The 18486-nt window shown below is 43.1% G+C and overlaps 1 protein-coding gene across 5 annotated transcripts in view; it reads right to left on the bottom strand.

The window, feature by feature from the left end:
- Positions 1–2360: 2360 nt before the first annotated feature.
- Ppn (proteoglycan-like sulfated glycoprotein papilin) overlaps positions 2361–18486 on the bottom strand; it is a 121327-nt gene continuing 105201 nt past the window's right edge. For 2 of the 5 annotated variants that reach the window (XM_076906626.1, XM_076906625.1), the window contains exons 10-39: positions 18264–18399; positions 17427–17770; positions 17023–17202; positions 16634–16807; positions 16215–16397; positions 15768–15909; positions 15536–15651; positions 15027–15414; positions 14667–14945; positions 13564–14529; positions 13083–13431; positions 12832–12956; positions 12548–12760; positions 12013–12411; positions 11330–11686; positions 11019–11195; positions 10757–10936; positions 9817–9996; positions 7918–8133; positions 7630–7800; positions 6994–7413; positions 6521–6733; positions 6071–6238; positions 5382–5624; positions 4801–5126; positions 4410–4560; positions 3631–4140; positions 3005–3160; positions 2782–2895; positions 2361–2647 (exon numbers count right to left, since the gene is read on the bottom strand). In XM_076906626.1, coding sequence (XP_076762741.1) covers positions 2442–2647; positions 2782–2895; positions 3005–3160; positions 3631–4140; positions 4410–4560; positions 4801–5126; positions 5382–5624; positions 6071–6238; positions 6521–6733; positions 6994–7413; positions 7630–7800; positions 7918–8133; positions 9817–9996; positions 10757–10936; positions 11019–11195; positions 11330–11686; positions 12013–12411; positions 12548–12760; positions 12832–12956; positions 13083–13431; positions 13564–14529; positions 14667–14945; positions 15027–15414; positions 15536–15651; positions 15768–15909; positions 16215–16397; positions 16634–16807; positions 17023–17202; positions 17427–17770; positions 18264–18399 — 7782 coding nt within the window. In that variant the 3' untranslated portion in view covers positions 2361–2441. Of the gene's footprint in view, positions 2648–2781; positions 2896–3004; positions 3161–3630; positions 4141–4409; positions 4561–4800; positions 5127–5381; positions 5625–6070; positions 6239–6520; positions 6734–6993; positions 7414–7629; positions 7801–7917; positions 8134–8816; positions 8988–9816; positions 9997–10756; positions 10937–11018; positions 11196–11329; positions 11687–12012; positions 12412–12547; positions 12761–12831; positions 12957–13082; positions 13432–13563; positions 14530–14666; positions 14946–15026; positions 15415–15535; positions 15652–15767; positions 15910–16214; positions 16398–16633; positions 16808–17022; positions 17203–17426; positions 17771–18263; positions 18400–18486 lie in introns of all 5 variants that reach the window. The other 3 variants (XM_076906627.1, XM_076906629.1, XM_076906628.1) reach the window with 3 other exon arrangements.

The following is an 18486-nucleotide window of genomic DNA, read 5'->3' as shown; positions in this document are numbered from 1 at the left end:
ATCTAAGATTTGTTTAACCGGCTATTGGTACGTTTCTGATTGATAATCTCCGAGTAATTCGTTCTGCGCTCGCTACTATCGTATTTACACTAACTCTGTATGTAAAGTTCTATTTAGCACTCCTTCCTCGACACTTTCGAAGGGCATCTAATAAGGCACTGTCATTTACTGTGACTGAAACGATCTGACGAAAGAAGAATGTCTTTACCTACGGTTCCGTGGATTCTTTCCATCATCGAGTAAAACTTACGCTTACAGTTTATGTGTTATGTATATGCATGTAATTGTAAATGCTTTTGGTACCTTTCCATTCAAGGAATTCTGATACGCTACGAGCTACTGATACGTCTCTAACGTTCGATCTTAAAAGCACAAGTAAGCTCCTTCTTTGTCGCGTGTGTCGATTAAACGTTCTCAAATTTTTTCATTTTCAATTTCATTTCAGTTCTCGCACGATTAATCTCGCAGCTGAAATTCTCAAGAAAACGAACGTGTTAGGATATAGTTTGACTTTTTTTTGGGGGGATCGACGTGACTTATGCTCCCACCATCGAACGCCAATGATTCACGATAGATGATGCAGTGTACATAGTAACAGTACGTAGTTAACATTACGATTAAAATGTTCAGGAACAAATATAGAAATGCAACACGTTAATATGATGAAAGAAGGTGCGTATCGTGATCGAGTAGCAATGTAAGTATAACTCGTACGCCATGTAAAAACGTACCACGCGTTCATTTTTCTGATACAGCAATAAAAATACTTGCAATCTTTATTGCGACATTTTCTACTCGCAACGAGCAACTTCGAGCTACGTTTAATTGCACGTCGAAATTTCTCTAACAGAATCGCGTGGAATTACAAAAATAAAAGCACAGAGATTCGTCCAAGTAGACACAAAGTTTCGATATCGCGTGGAACAAATTTTCTGCTCGATCTTTCGTTTCATATTTCACGGATTAATATCATCTCACGACGCGGCACCCTCTCGATCGCCGCTATAATATCAATGTCGTCTCAATCGTTACAGAGGACTATTCATGCTATGGCAATATATCGGGGTTATCGATAAAGAATAAGTAATAACAGTATTATAGAGTATATGAGTGGCGTACTGCGTAATAAACTATTTATATTGTACAACGTAACGTGCGTATATGTTTCATACAAATAGGTACAAGTTCCCTCCCCCCGTTTTCTATCTAGCTCTCGTCACCTCTTCTAGCCACGTTACGATAGACAGGGGGGAACAAACGATGAAACGTTCACGTTTTGCGACAATTCCCGATTCCCCTGACGCGTCTGTTTCTTCTCGAGACGCTCTACTTCGTCGATCGCGTTTGCTTTTCGATAAATCGCGTCGTTGCGTCGAACCATTATGATCGCAATCCTTGAAACTCTGTCATAAAATTTTCTGTCAAAGCAACGCATCGAACATCGAAGAGAAATAATTTCAAAATTCATAAATACCTATTTAGTGCCATTTTCTGTTGAGACTTTTGCAAAACGCGAGTGTTTGTACGATTAATTCTTTAGAATTTCGTCGCTCACGTCTGCTATTCGATAAATCGCGTCATTGCGTCGAACCATTATGACCGCAATCTTTGAAACTCTGTCATAAAATATTCTTCTGAAATAACGCATCGAACATCGAAGAGAAATAATTTCAAAATTCATAAATATCTATTTAGTGCCATTTTCTGTTGAGATTTTTGCAAAACGCGAGTGTTAGTACGATTAATTCTTTAGAATACCATTTGAAAAAGAGAACACTTGTTAAGAACTGATCAGTGAACCAGTTTTACCGCATATTTTGCAATACGATTTTAGAATGCGATCACACAGTTGTCGAACGTCACGACAGTGAACAAAACGGAACGGAAAGTGATAGGGGAAAAGGCAAGGTGTACTGATCGAGTACCCCCTCGTTTCTTGAGGGACAGCGATCGTCTCGCTCTGGCATGGCTTCGACCGACTAGCATTCAGCGTCAGATCGTATATACATACATAAACGACAACGACGATGACGGTGTCGAAACTGAAAAGCTTTTCGAACGAGAAAAAAATACAGGAAACTTTAAAAAAAAAAGCGAATACCATCGTGATTATACGCTTCCGTCTAAATAACCTCGTCGTCACGCATCTATGTCACGCTGTTGCTTAATAATATATTAAAGATATCTATGTATAGACGTTCTAAGGCTTTGGCAGTGAATTAACGTCACGATTATGCGGCACACGCTCGAGACAGACGAGTGTGTTGTGTTAGATCTACGCGATCACCTCGTCTCGTTATCTTCGTTCTTATTACTCCCTTTCCGTTCCTTTATATACCGTGTTTCTGTGTATATATATATAGTATTTGTTCAATAGCCGCATTTCACACGCCTGATCGTAAAACTGCCTTTCGCTTTGCTCGCCAGCGGTGGAGGCGTTCTTAGACGAGCATGCTCGAGATGTAACGCCTTCGCCTTCTCCTAGCGTTGTTCAAGTGAGGTCCTCTCGAGGGTAACTGACCTGCCTCTGTGCACGATCGACAACAGAATTTCGCGTAGTATTTGTGCGTGCAGTATCTCGCCTTCACGATCAGGTCGCACTTCGCGAAGAACGAGTTGTCCTGGCAATTTGGATGAATGAAGATTCCTAAGAGAAGAGAGAATAATTTGTTAAAGGTTATCTGATCTGTAATTGGGATGAATAATTCGTCGTCTGAGCAGTGCTGTAGTTAAACGAAGTGTAAGAAGTTTGATTATTAAATTCTGTAATTAGAAATTTACCAGCAACTTGTATATCCACTGTGGCATAAGCTGACGAGTAGTTGTTACTCGCTTGGCAGCGGTAGCGACCAGAGTCCTCTCGATTCGCGTCCCTGATCACGAGTCTGTTCAATTCTGCGAGAAGAATTTTACGAATTCATCAGAATCTGTCTTTCATCTTTTTTCTGAATTTTTAGAATAATTGGTCGATGGATAAAGGCGTGAGAAAATTGAACGTGCTCACCAGTGATCTGAATTCGATTGTCCTGCTCGATCAAATTGTCGTTCTTGTACCACGACACTCGAGGAATCGGATAACCATCGACGACGCAAGCGATGCTAACATCGCTGCCTTCTGGGAATTGACTTTGTGCCATCGATATGTTGGCCGTAACAGGCACTGTGGAATTATTAACGTTACATTTAAGAACATTTCTAAATGACACCAATGAAGAGTAAGAAAAAAAAAAAAAAAATGAAAAAAGCAAATTGTATGTAAATTGTAACTGCATAAACTTACCTACATGTTGTTTTACCTTTCTAATTAGTGATTAAGAATTATTTTAGCATGCGAGTTACATACGAGCAAACTTACGAAGCTCAATATCAATTAAGAAGCATAATAAAACATTCGCAGTTACTCGTGCAATTATTAAAGACAGAGAGAAAAATCTAGTTGCATTTTCGATTCGAAAGATGAACACCTTAATTAAATCCTTCTGAACAAAAATATTTCCAAACTTAATAATTTAAAAATATTTCCAAACAAATGGAAACCAAACTAAGTACTTAAAACAAATATCCATCTCTCGAAACAGGAATTATAAAAATAGAAAAAAATAAAAAAATCCACAAAACAGTACCCCTCACCTCTGAACCTCATACCATAATCCAAAGTGGTCCATCCGACAGGATTGACCGTGGTGTAATGAGCCTGTCTGGTGGTGTGAACAGGCGCGTACGTCTGATAGTCAGGAGTTTGGGTTCTGTTTGGTCTGTGCGGGTAATGAGGTTTCTCTGGCTTTTTGGGGGGTTCGACTAGGTACTGCATAAACGGCTCGTACTCAGGTTTGACATTGTACACAGGCCCGATGGCCTGCAGCGTGACGGACCAGGACGCAGCCCTGCCAATGGCGTTGAACGCTTGGCAGGTGTACACGCCCAACGTGGGCAGCGTCACGGATCGAATCAGGAGGCTGTACTCGGAATCTTGCTCGAAAACCTCCGAGGAGAGTGGCAACAAGCGATCGCCTCGCCACCAAGTGACGAATGGCCTTGGCCAACCCCATGCGTAGCAGTGCAACGAGATAGGAGAGTTCATGGTGACCGTCACGTACGTGTTGGGCTCCCCCAATATGGCCGCGGACATTCTTCGCGGTTCTGTATAGAGCGTGATAGAAGACAGCATGCAAAAGAGAAACGTGGACACCGTCACCGAATCATTACGTTATTTAGTTGATTAATTGAGATTAATCGAGTAGGATGAGCAATCTTTTTTTCTTGCAAAGTTAAAATACACAACGGAAGGTTCACGTAGAGTAGACTACATAGATTGTTTGTAGAATGGCTAGCTACTGTTCGTGATGCAAAATGCGTGCACTGGATACCTTGCAACACATCGAGATACTTTTTAATGGTAATTAACGTACCTGTGACCACCAATTCGTATTCCACTCTTACCGGTGGTCCCAAGCCATTGTCAGCTGTGCATATATAAGTACCACCATCGTATCTGTCTAAACTGACGATCTGAAGCGTTCCGTCGAGTAATATTCGACGCCTGCTCTCTGATTCTGCGATCTGAAACCATCGATCTTTATTACTCTCATAAATCGTAATTACTTAACTAGAAATTCATTTAATCTCGAGAAGCTCGTGTTATTTACAGGATACATAGCCAGCATTCGTGACTATTTACGTACTTAACGTTTTAAATACAATTTAGAGTCAAAGATCCTCCACTGTGATTTTAGCCACCTTTTTCATTTCATACGACGAAGACGATATATTTTTCAATTAGTAAGAGAAAGAAGTGTTTACCAATGTGGTGCCCTTCCTCCAAGTGATGACTGGTTTCGGATTTCCTAACGCTATGCACTTGAGGGACACGTAGCCACCCTCTTGAGCGCTGACTTTCGTTTCTTCCGGTTGCTTGATCGAGGCTGGTTCCGCGCCGGGTGGTTTGCTCGTGAACAACGGTCTCGGAGTGGAAGATGGGATGATCTCCTCTGCCGCTGGTTCCAGACAGGAAGCACCGCAGCCGTTGTTGCAGCATTTCATCTCTCCGGCGCAGTCAGCGTCCGTGAGACACTCTTGTTCACATCTGGTGCTGTTTAATACGCTTGGACAACGGCCTGGCTTCGTAACTATGGGACAAATCATTTAGAACTATAATAAAAGGTTCTCTATCTTTTTCTCTGTTAGTATAGTTAACAGTTTTTCGCTAAAAATATATGTAAAGATGACATATATGAAATTACTTTAATTAGAAATTATTAAAATAGATAAATTTTCGTGAGTAGGTGCGTTCAATTTTTCAACTTTATATTTTATTTCAGATAACTTTGCATCACTTTGCATCATATTAATTTATTAAATCAATAAAAAAGAATAAGAATTACCTGATCTGCAGACGCCTTTGTATTCAGTGCCATCCTTAGTGGCAACAAGAGTGATGGCGCATTTAGTGTCCTCAGGGCAAATCTGTGTCCTGCAAGGATCCACACAGCGGCACCGTTCGCAATCCTGGTCATCCACGAACGCCTCCTTACCATATGGACAACGAATGGTTCTGCATTCCTCGCTAGCCTCAGCGCAAGGATCCTTCTTGCTCTCTCCAGAGTCCACGTCGATCTCGTTAGTAGCTGTGTTCAAATTACAACAGCATTATCACACAGGAAAGCGTATCTAAACGTTCTTCGAACAAAGATACAAAAATACGAAAATACCAAAGGAAATGGGGAAAATAGATTGATGGAGAACATTGCGGGTAAACTGCGATGGAAGCGATATTACAAATTTGCTTTTAGCGACGTTTTCGAAGCTTGGAAACAATTATCGAGAGGAGTGAAGGATAAATATGAAATATATAAAAATAAAAAAGAATAAAAAAAATGGTTTGGAATCACTGCGTGGGGATTTAAAGTTGTATGGGTCACAACGACATAGATGTATGTACAACGAATAAAATGTGTAGCAAGAAACGCAAGAATGTTCACCATATTCGAAGCTGCAAGTTAAAAGATTGTGAACGTATACAAAAAAAAGGATCGGTTCGTATCGATGGCGAACACGTTGTTTTTCGACTTACTGCTAAAGCAAGTGTTAATGCAAGACTCGAAAGTCTTGAATCTGTTACGATTGCCACCGCATCCAGTGTAAATGAACGCTCGACAGGTTTGCTGTTCCTCGTCGAAGTAGAATCGCTTGGTGGCACCGGAAGTACAAGACCCAATGTTGACCGGTTCTTTACAAATCGCTGTATCACCATCGTTCAAACTCGTTATTTGTTGTCACGCGTCAATTCTTACTCGCTCGTTACAGTTACAAAATATCCGCTTCGATCAACATTTTCTTTCCATCGTTCCATTAATGTTGCTTCGTAGCTTTCGAAATGTACCGATCAAATTTCTTTACGAGTCGACAAGAAATCCAGAAACGGTTGATACGAATAGAATTAAGATAAATTCGCGGTCTGGTTGCTTTTAAATGATATTCTGAGCTCATAAAATTGTATGAGTAACAGTTTGAAAACACTTACACAGACTCGAGATCCCGGTGTCGTTACCAGGTGGCACTGGTTCCTCGTGATGGATGCAAATCGATTCGCACTCGGCCAACGTGCTGAATCTGTTCGCGTTCCCCTCGCATCCGCCGTATATAAATTCGCGGCAGATGCGGCTGGTAGCGTCGTAGTAATATTTCGTGAAAGTTCCTCTGCAATCGCCAGGTTCCACTGGTAGGTTGCACATATCTATAAATGTACAAGCTTCCAAAGTAACTCGAATCAAATGAGCAATCGTACAAGTTAAAACAAGGATATAAGTGCGCTGTAACTTGATCCAGAAACATTAAAAAATGTCCACTACCAAATCTTTCAATCTCTATTTAAATAAATTAAATTTTATCATCAGATGACAAATGATAGTTCTATGATTATTGCTTCCAAAATTATTGCTAGGAAAATTGGGATTATTCTATAAATCATCGTTCGACGAATCAAAGAGTGTCTACCTTGCCCATGGAACTTCCCGCAGAGACGTTCGCATTGTTCCTCCGTTTGGAATCTGTTCGCGTTTCCTTCGCAGCCACCGTAAAGGAACGCCTGGCACTGTTGATTCTGCGAGTCATAATAATAAGCTGTGATATCGCTATTGCAGGATCCAGGATCGACAGGTGTATAGCAGATTGGGCTCTTCGAGACGGCCTCAATTGGCGTCGGTGTAGACGCGATGGTAACGTTTGGTGTCGCTTGCGTTGAGGCCATTTGCCTCTGGCACCTTCTCTCGCACGATTCTTTGTCCAAGAAGCGATTCTTGTTGCCCTGGCAGCCGCTGTATTCGAATTCATAGCACGAGTCTGATCGTTGGTCGTAGTAGAATTGTTTGACGAAGCCGTTGCAAGGTCCAATGACTTTGGGTAGTGTGCAAAGGTCTGATAAAAGAGAATTAAATAGAGAAGAATATAAATGATTTATTTTCGATCTTTATACTGTTTTGTACCACATAATTTTTGTATATTTATAGTATAAATTAATATGTATCTACAAAATGAGATCCCTTCTCAAGGCTCGATTAAAATTTTGCCTATGATAATTTTAACAATTGACAATGGTTCAATCTCTTCAAGTTAATATGTAATTCTGCATACCTTGAACTTCACCGCATCGATATTCACATTCGTCACGGCTGTTGAAGTTGTTTCCGTTACTCTGGCAGCCGCCATATCTGAACTGCTTGCAGACACCCTCTCTGCTGTCGTAGAACCACTTGACTTGCTCGTCAGAACAGGGACCATGCTCGTCCGGAAGGAAGCAGAAGTCTATGAAAAATGGTACGTATTTCGTTCGATTTGCAAAAGAGAGAGACAAGAAATTGATGTAGAAATATAAATTTGATGCGTGACAACGGGGTGGCTGGGTGGAATTGGAAATATTACCTCGTGTAAATTCAATTTCTCGTGGAGCTGCAGGGGTGGTGAGCGCGGTCTGACATCTGTTAATGCAATCTTGTTCGGTGACAAAGTTATTCTCGTTCCCACCGCAGCTACCGTAGTAGAACTGTCTACATTGCTGTTCGTACGAGTCGTAGTACCATCGTTGGGTATAGTTGTGGCATTCACCCAAAAGCGCGGGCAACAGACAAATGTCTTGTTCTGTATTTAAACAATGATCGTATAAAGACACGTCCTCTTTTTAGCAATTTAATATCACGAAACGAAAAATTTCATCGAACCTACAAAAACAATTATTTCTCTCTATCGAAAAGATCTCCTTCTTCTTTTCTTATTTCGCAAATATTTAAGAAAGTTGTGACTCATAAATTATGAAATTTTTCGTTTCGCGTTGTTCGACAATAAAAGCGGCATACAACATGTATAAATTGATCGAAACTTTACGTAGTAAATCTAGATTACTCGTCTTTGAAATAGGCGCGCATTCGACTACAGTTCGCGGTGCAATTTGCGTGCGTACGGTGCAATCAACGTCGAGGATAATTACGCAAGAGAGGGACGATACTAATTCGAACGAAACACCGTGCCAGAGGAAGCGTTAATGTGTTACAAGCAGCGTTTCATTTCTCGTGATTCGTGAAATAAGAAATTTATTGAAAGTGTTAAAGCGACAGTAAATCGATGAGAGTTCAATATTTACCATTTTCGAAACCTTCGAGTTTTATATTCAATACTAATCGAATGCCTGAATCAACAATGAACTCTCATCCTTTTGCTAAGCTAATTCTTTGATCGCACAAAAGAGATTTGTCACGCGAAAAGGACGATACAGTGTTACGTGTTTCTTTTTTCTCTTTTTTTAAAGTAATCAGACGAAGTCTTACCAATTACAGCAGGGCAATCAGACTCGCATGCGTCCCTAGATTCGAAATTATTTTTATTTCCACCGCAACCAGTATAATAGAATGGCATGCACCGATTCTCCGACTGATCGAAGTACCATCGAGACTGCTTCTCACCGCAGTTACCTTCGGCTCGCGGCAGCAAGCAAGTATCTGTTAATCGCATTTATTATTACGTCATGCAATATTAGATTCCTGCATCGTTTAAACCATCTGCGGTTATCTTAAAATTAAAAACAGAACCTCCTTCACAAATAATCTGGATACGTATTGCTCGAATAGAAACGTCACATTTGGGACCATCAAATGAACCTCAGAAAATCGACGAACCGCAGAAAGTTGATCGATGCACAGTAACTACTCGTAGAAGTAAACGTGTCTGAAATCTCTGAAAGAGTAAGCGTTATTTCTTTGCAGCTATTTTATCTCCATTTTCATACTCTATCGCGAAAAAATGGCTAGTGTCGCGTGTAATATATGCTCTCGCGTGCAGTTCGACCAGAAAGTGTGCCTTCCTCCGTACACAGAGTACCCATAAATGGCAACGCGTGTACGAACGATCGCAATCCACGGTGAAGTGGAATCATAATTATTACTAGAGACTGTAGCATGTGCGACTAGAGAGCTATCGGACTTGTAGAAGTGCTTCTCTCGACAGGAGTGTCCTGCAGTGGCCACAAGTGGAGAACAAACGAACCATCACCAGCGACACAACATTCAGAGTCGTCTTTCGATCAAACGTCGTTCGAATCAATCGAGCAAACTCGACTAATCTGAACGATGTTCAACGTATCATCATCCCATCAATGTACCCCAGAAACGAGAAACGACTCTACTTTCTACTTGCGAGCGACGCTATTATTCACGAAGCAGGGAAGCTTGTCTCACAGTATCTCTCAGTTTCTCTCATATGCTTTACTTAAAGCAGAGCACTTTTCTCTGCGATTCTCTGGTCGATTTTTGTTTTCTTGTTTTCTGATACCTTTTACGGGGCAGCGCTGCTCGCAGGCAGCACGCGTACGGAATTTATTCCCGTTGCCTTTACAACCGCTGTAAATAAATTGGCTACACGTCTGACGCGCTGCGTCATAATACCAGCGTAACATAGAGCCCGAACAAGGCCCGGGATCTTTCTCCAGGCGGCACACGTCTGTCAGTTTTACTGGAAATATGGTAGTTGCACAGAGTTAAACTGGGTTGCGTTTGTATTAACTGGTAATGGTCGGTAATGCCGATTGGCGATTCGATGTCGCGTGTGATGCCTGAATGTTTGCCGATATCGTGTGTCTGATATTGTAGTTGTTGGCGTGATGTACGGGTAAATACGCTAAATCGCCAGAATTAATCATTAAATCGTGAAATTATTAACGAAAATTATGAATTCCAATCCCATTAGTAAAATTGATGCAGTGTTTCAGAGTTAATCGTACATATCTATTTTATGAGAGATTTCTGGCAATTTAGTTTCGATTATTGGGATTGAGAAATTTTAAAATTTTACCAATAATAAAAAAATATCGGTACCAACAAAAAAATTAATTTTGCACAAACTTGCACGTTTGTTCATTCAAACCCTATTACCTCCCAAATTTTCTCTCTCGAGAGATTGTATCTATAAATTCCACCACCGTGTTCGTGTTACGAGCCGTGTTTCTATTCGCTTCGTGGTCGACAAAAATCAACTGCAAAAAGGTCGCTCCGAAAGTAAAAATAAAAAACAGCCATCGAAACGGTTGGCACACGGAATATACGTTTCCTTTGATTCGTTCCACTGTCGGGAAAAAAAAAACATCTGAAACACCACGGAACGTGTCGAGCAAAAATGTCTCTCTAATGGAAAAAAACATGGTCCAGGCGAAAAAAAAAAACGAGCGTGACACGTGCGGATCTCGAATCAAAGGAGCAACGACGCGCGAACGTACCTCGTCTTCTGCCAGGCTGCAAGCACTGCTGGTGGCAAGCGATCTCTGTGGGGAAGTTGTTGTCGTTTCCTTTGCAACCACCGTACCGGAACTGCTCGCAGACTTGCGACTCCGCGTTGTAGAACCATCTGGTGAAGTTGCCCTCGCAAGGACCTGGCTCCTTCGTCTGCTCGCAAGCATCTTCGCGCAGAGAAAACACAAACTTATTTTACAATGTTTGATAAACATTTGAGAGAAAGATGTGAAAAATAGATCCAGTTACCAAGATCATCAGGAGTGACGCAAAGTTCTTCGCACTCCTCTCTGGTCTTAAATTTATTCGCGTTTCCAAGACATCCACTGTACACGAACTGACCGCATTGTTTTCTACCAGCGTCGTAGTACCAAGTGGGGACGTATCCTTCGCAGGGCCCAGAGATCTTTGGTAAGAAGCAGGCATCTGTAAAGTTATTCCACGAAAAATTAATCGTCTATCTTCGACACGGATTATTATTACAATTAAATAATGTATTGTATTCGATTACATTTAATATCATTTTGAATACAGTGAGAAATATTTCTCCTTCGTTTTACCTTTTCCTTTAGGCTGCACGCAGACCTCCTTACACTCCTCCTGAGTTTTGAATCGATTGTCGTTACCCTCGCAGCCACCGTACCAGAACCGCGAACAGCCACCGTACTCTGTGTCGAAGTACCATTTGACGGTGAAGTCCCGACAGGATCCTCTGTCCTTCTCCAACGCGCACGCCAATCCAGGGGTCGACGGGACAGACAGGCACCCCTCGAAGTTCTCACCCTGCGCCTCCTCCACTCCGTCGGGGCAACATCCGTACTTGGACGCGTCGCAAGTGCATCCGGCGAAGTTCGGACCCTTCGCTGGAGTTCTGCCGTCGGAGCAGCACTTGAATTCGGTGTTCTCGCAACCGCAGCCTGTAAGTTTGTAGGAACAACGCTGTTAGTCGCGGCTTCGCGCTTGCCACGCTATGGGATACGAGTTTTAATTAACCTTCCCCCCCATGAGCAGAGATGAACAGTTAATCATTAGTCCTTTACTTATTCGATAACTTAGAATTTATCATCTGCTAAATAAAATTACCAAAATTGGTATATGCTCTTTTATTTAGAATTAAATTGATTAACTCTTTGAAGTCACCTTTTAATAAAAATTCAAAACGCATACTTTCAAATAAAAGATTCCAATACACTAACTCATATACTATGGATTTCTAAAACTACTATTTTCTTAATCGAATTACCTTGTCCGTGAGGTCCTTTGGCGATAGTGATTCCATCAGGACAGCAACCAAACTGATAGGTGTAACAAGGACAGCCCTCGTAATTGGGACCCGTGGCTGGCGTAAAGCGATTCGGACAGCAGCCATGAGGCGTGTACTTGCAGCCGCAGCCCTCGTTGTTCGATCCACGAGCCGCAGTGCTGTTATCCGGACAGCAACCGAATCTCGAGTACTGACATCCACAGCCATAGAAGTTGGGTCCACGAGCAGGGAGTATGTTGTCTGGACAACACTTGTATGGTGTCGACAGACAGCAACCCTCTCCATTAGGGCCGTGCGCTGGGGTGGTGCCATCTTGGCAACAGCCATAAGTACTGTTCTCGCAGGGCATGTGACAGCCGTGGTTGTTGGGTCCGAGTGCTGTGGATTTTTATTTTCTTTTCTATTTTTTTTTATATGGAATGATCGTATTGTAATAGCATGGAGGTTAATTTAAAAACTGGAAAGCAGATCGACTTTGTTTTCTTCTTTTTTTGTGAGTTTATATTAGACAAACCTGGTGCAACGCCATCAGGACAGCATCCAAAGTACGACAGAGTACAGTTCTCTGCGTTGATAACTCCGCAACCCTCGAAATTCGTGCCAGTTGCAGTTGATACACCATCTGGACAGCAACCATACGTGGTGTTAGCGCAGTCTTCCTGTACAGTAGTAGTTGTTTCATATTCTTCTGTGAGAGGTGTAACTGATGTGACTTCTTCCTCGCAACCTGCACAATTAATTCGATTAAATCTCTCAATGATAATGTACAATTTTAACCGTCTATTGAATTCGATGTACCTTCTCCATCTGGTCCAGTAGCAGGCTTGATTCCATCTGGACAGCAACCGAATTCAGTGATATTGCAGCATCCCATGTTGTCTTCTCCGCTAGCGGGTGTCTCGTTATCCGGACAGCATCCAAATCTGGAATATTTATTCAATTTAATATCATTGTCACCTCTATTTTCAATTTGTTATTTTTCTAAATATTAAAAGGACAGAAAATAATAAATATCGCGAGCTTTAAAAAATATTTTCAATCCAACTAACTCTGTTTCGTTACAAGGCTTCTTGCATCCCTCGAAATCGTTGCCTTCAGCAATGGTAACGCCATCAGGGCAGCAACCAAACAGCGTCTCCTCGCAGTGGGATTCAGGGCAACCCTGGTTTTCGGGTCCACTGGCTGGAGACACACCATCAGGACAGCAACCATGTTTAGTGTCGTTGCAAGTTTGCGGTGTTGGACATCCTTGATCGAAAGGTCCTTCCGCCGCGGTGATACCATCGTAACAGCAGCCGAAAGGCGAGGTTTTGCAGGTCTTCTTCTTCCTCGGCACTTTGCACACGCGATGCTTGCGCGTGATCTCTTCTGGGCCGATGGTCGTCCACAATTCAGTTACTGAAACAAGACATTGAATGCGTATCATTTTTAGCGCTTCGTCGATTTTATTATCCTGCATTTTTGAAGCTGTATATATAACTTTACTATAAATAAATGTAATTAGTAAACCAGCAAAACTATTAGGCCTACCGTGCGTTTTTCCAGTCGTATCCACGTCTTCCTCTTCGGTGGAGGGTGTCAACCCAGAAACAGTGGTCTCTGTCACGCCAGATACAGTGGTTTCACCGCTTTCAGTCGTTGCTCCCGACTCTGTAGTTTCTCCAGCTTCAGTTGTGGCGCCAGATTCAGTCGTGGCACCAGATTCAGTTGTGGCGCCAGATTCAGTCGTGGCACCAGATTCAGTAGTCATACCAGATTCAGTCGTGGCACCAGGTTCAGTAGTCATACCAGGTTCAGTTGTGGCACCAGATTCAGTAGTCATACCAGGTTCAGTTGTGGCACCAGATTCAGTAGTGGCACCAGGTTCAGTTGTGGCACCAGATTCAGTAGTCATACCAGATTCAGTAGTGGCACCAGATTCAGTGGTCTCGCCAGCTTCAGTAGTTAGACCAGACTCAGTAGTTTGACCAACTTCAGTTGTCAGACCAGATTCAGTGGTCTCACCAGATCCAGTAGTTATACCAGATTCAGTAGTGGTACCAGATTCAGTAGTTGCACCAGATTCAGTAGTTTGACCAGACTCAGTAGTCTCGCCAACTTCAGTGGTTTGGCCAGACTCAGTAGTCGCGCCAGATTCAGTAGTTTGACCAGATTCCGTAGTCTCGCCAGGTTCAGTGGTCTCGCCAGATTCAGTAGTTTGACCAGATTCCGTAGTTTCCGTCATACCGGACGCGGTAGTCTCAGCAGTCGCTCCAGATTCAGTTGATTCCGTAGCTTCGGTTGGTCCAGACTCAGTCGTAGCTCCAGATTCTGTGGTTTCGTCCGTGGCGCCTAATTCCGTGGACATTGATGGTTCTGTGGGTCCTGATTCACTAGATTCCTCTGTGGCACCCGATTCTGTGGACATCGTTGGCTCTGTGGGTCCTGATTCCGTAGTTCCTTCAGTGGCGCCAGGTTCTGTGGTCTCTCCTGATACGGTCGATTCATCTGTGACTCCTGGCGTTATCGAAAGCAAGAAAAAAAGAATGCAATTACCAAGAGAAGAAGAATTAATAACGAGTACAATATAGTAATTATAATTGCAGATAAGAAACTGTTGAAAATAGGAGATCTTAAATACCAATTCTACTTACCAGACTCCTGAGTGACAGTCATATCCGTCGAGACACTTTCTTCCGTAACGCTGCTCTCAGTTTCCGACGAGGAAGTGGTTGCACCTGACTCTGTGGTCTCCGTCGGTCCAGTGGCTTCCATTTCCGTAGCTTCCGTTGCCGACGAGACTGTACTGCCCTCAGAGGCTTCTGTCGCTTCGCTCTCGGAGGAAACCGTGGATTCTGGCATCTCAGAAGTTTGCTCACTCGATCCGGTCGTCGTTTCTTCGACTGCACCAGATTCCGTGACCATGTCTGTCTCTGATCGATAATAAAAAAGAAACACGCATAACTTAAATAACTTACAAAACCAATTTTATGGTCGTATCTTCATTAACCTACCGCCAGATACTGGTGTTTCTTCCGTCATCGATTCCTCAGTGGTCCCTTCGCTGAAATCTACAGTCGATCCATCGATCGTCTCCTCTGTCACCTCGGAGTCCGTGATTCCTGGCACTGTGGTAAACAGCTCGTCTTCGTCCGTAATTTCTGTGGCTCCACTGCCTTCGATCGTCGAGTCGTACTCGTTCGTGTACGTGTACGTGTCCGTGAAGATATCAGTGAAATCTGTGCCGCTCCCCTCGCCGCTTCCAGTGAATTCCGGAGTTATGTCGCCTCTGGTATAGGGCGCGTCGCCTAGCATTTGTTCGGACGTGTCGCTGGATCTGCTCGTATCCGGTGAACTCAAAGGCGTTGCCTCTGTAAGGTCCGCCATTCCACTGGATTTATCCTGTTATAAGAAATATAGTCGCGTTAATGCAAACGAAAAAATTGTGAGCATATAGCATACGCATGATAGAAGGTATGAGACTATGTAGACGTTTAATTAACTGCGATTAGATATTACTTACATTGGGAGAGAGGCTAGAGGAGACTGTTACGAAGTCTTCATCCTCGTACACTTCGCACTCTTCGTCCTCGTCGGTGAGGTCTGCGAATTTCTCTGGCTGCATTGGTATCACTCCATCTGGCAACGAGATTTGTGTTAAATTGACAAGTTTTATCTGTTTTCGAACTCATTGACCAATGCTTTCCCAAGTGTAAAATATTTTAAGTAAAGATTAAAAATTGATCGCGGTGTACCTTCTTCGCACGGTTGGCTGTTGCAGTTTTCCGTGGAGAACATGATCGTATTGGAGCCACAGTTGTCGTTTGGAGCTGTCATATTGTCCCTCATGCAAATCACCTTGCGAGACATCATGCCTCCGCCGCACGGTTTTGAGCACTGGAACACGGTAAGGTGATTAATGGAAGAAATTTGAGGCGAACGCTTCTTGTTAGGCTCGCTATAATGCCGTCGAAGATATTGGATTTCTTTGGCGACCAGGGGAACACGGCAAGCGGTTTATTCCTTGGGAATATCTCACAGTAGCAATAAGAGCCTCTACGAAAAACGAGCGTTCGTTTCATCAAAATCACAGCTCTCAAGAAGCATCGCACAGAGATAACGATCAGAATTGTTCAACTTTGTTGAGTTTTTTTAGATGAAATTCTATGAAAATTCTGCGCAGACTATTCTGAGTGTATTACCTTGCTCCATGGACCAGCGAACCATTCACCTTTGCACTCATTTTCAGCGGTGCACTCTTTCGTATCATTGAATTTCTTGTCCGCGTCGCAGTTCTCGTCCGGCACTTTCTTTATCGTCTCGTCGTCGTACGAGCCGCAGAACACTTTGCGCGTCTGTACACCTGACCCACATTTCGCTGAACACTATGGGACCGAAAAGTTATGTGTCAAGTGTGACTTGGACAAATACAAACGTGACATTCTCGTAACAGACATCCTACAGACTACACATTTCGTAGAAATCGTAATCAAACGTGAACTATTATTACTATTATCAATCATGTACAAATAAATATCAATCATGAATAATCAAACGAAGAGATTACTTTATTGAAAGAGAAAGAGAGGGAGAGAAGGACCTTCTCGTGAAAATAACTTACGCTACTCCATTGAGAAGCGAACCAAAGGAACTCGCACTCTTTAAGGATTTCGCAACCTCGCGACAATTCCGGTTTCTTTTCAGCGTCGCACTTCTCGTCCGGATAAACGGTTCCATCTTGAGTGGCGCATTGGGTGGTCCTGGTCTCTCGAGACAGTCCACACTTGTCGTCGCACTACCGAGTGACCAAGAGCCACAAATAAAGATTAGAAAGAGCGTCCGTGCCGCGAAGGCAAAGGAACGGGAGGACACTTTTCATTTACACGACGCTCTCGTAATATTACTTGCCAAAAATCTTTCTACGAAAAGCCTGTATTTTTCACCGGGGATACTTAAAATGGGGATGAACGCGAGTTCGGGTAGTATCGCGTGAAAAAATTGCTAGCTTACACCACTCCAATCCGACGTGACCCAGTCGAGGCCGGCGCAGGGTCTCAGCTCGCAAGGTTTCTCACGCTCAGGGACCTCTCCCTCGCAAGCTTGGTCCTCCAACACTTCGATCTTGCCTTCGACCTTCTTGTAGCAAGTCACTTTCCTAGTTTGCTTGCCTGGCCCGCACAGGTGATCGCACTATTCAATTACAGAGCAAATACTTCTGTTTTAGTTCAATCAACCACTGAAGAACGTATGAGCCTCCACTTGTAAACGCTACCATTAAAAAACGAATCGATAGGAAAGGCAAACACGTTTCTAAACATTTATATTATTATTTTATATCACACGAGGATAGAAGTATTTATATAGTTAGCGTTGTCTTTTTCGAATAATAGTTTAAGCGATCGAGTAACTCGTACCGGTTTCCATGGGCCAACGTGGAACTGGGGGCAGGCGACGTCCTTGTTACACTCCTGGCTGGTCGGCCCTTTTGGTCCCACCTTCTCCAGACACTGACTATCGTCCACCAACGTGAGGATTCCACCAGAGATGACCTGCTCGCATTTGATCTCTCTGCTCTGCACAGCTCCCTCGCCGCAGTGCTTGCTACAAGGACCCCATTCGCCCTCCACCCACACAGGTGGACACGGGTCCATGTTACAAGCCTGTGTGTCATCTGGTTCCATCTGAGGATCGCAGAGGCTATCATCCACCGGCTGGTTGTCCCTTCTTCGCACGCAGGCCACGCGTCTCGATTGATAACCTTCGATACAACAGTAATTCTCAGTAATTATACTTCAGTTGTACTTTTATTTATTTTATGTAGCATTCTTCTATTTCGAAGCAAACCTCTCTGTACTATACTCTTAGAATAATGTCTTTAGTGTGATAACATTACTTGGCGATTAAATAGTCAGATTCCACCGAGTGGATCATAACGAATTCCATTTCAGAGTTAGAAAGGGATACCTGCTCCCAGAGCCAGCGTAAACGTACAACCTTCACCTTTAACGATCGACCCGCCGATCCGATCCGATAATTAAACGTACGAACGATCTGCCGCGTGTACGCTAAATGGAAACCATATTAATTAATAAACGTTCGTCCGGGCCGCAGCGTCGGACCGCGTGATCAAATTGCGTGATCAAATTTAGAATCGATGTCTACCGGTAACACGGGCTGCGTACGGGTGATTCGATTATTAATTACGCTCCACCGTGGGCTTAGGTTGGCTGGATTAATTTTGGAAATATTACCTCCGCCGCAAGTCGCACTGCATACGGAAAACTCGTCGGTTAGCCACGTGTAGCTGTCCGCGTCGGTCTGCTGCGAAATTCTCTTCGGGATACTGTACTCGTAGTGCACGCCAACGTTGTGGTCCTGATATAGTAGCTGTCGAAGAGAATTACGCGAACTATTGTTTACATTGCCTTCTTTACTTCGTCTATCGAATAGGAAAAGCCTCGTGAAAACGAAGGC

The sequence above is a fragment of the Xylocopa sonorina genome, chromosome 13, assembly GCF_050948175.1.
Source record: "Xylocopa sonorina isolate GNS202 chromosome 13, iyXylSono1_principal, whole genome shotgun sequence".
Classification (NCBI taxonomy): Eukaryota; Metazoa; Arthropoda; class Insecta; order Hymenoptera; family Apidae; genus Xylocopa; species Xylocopa sonorina.
This window is presented reverse-complemented; position numbering and strand designations above follow the sequence as displayed.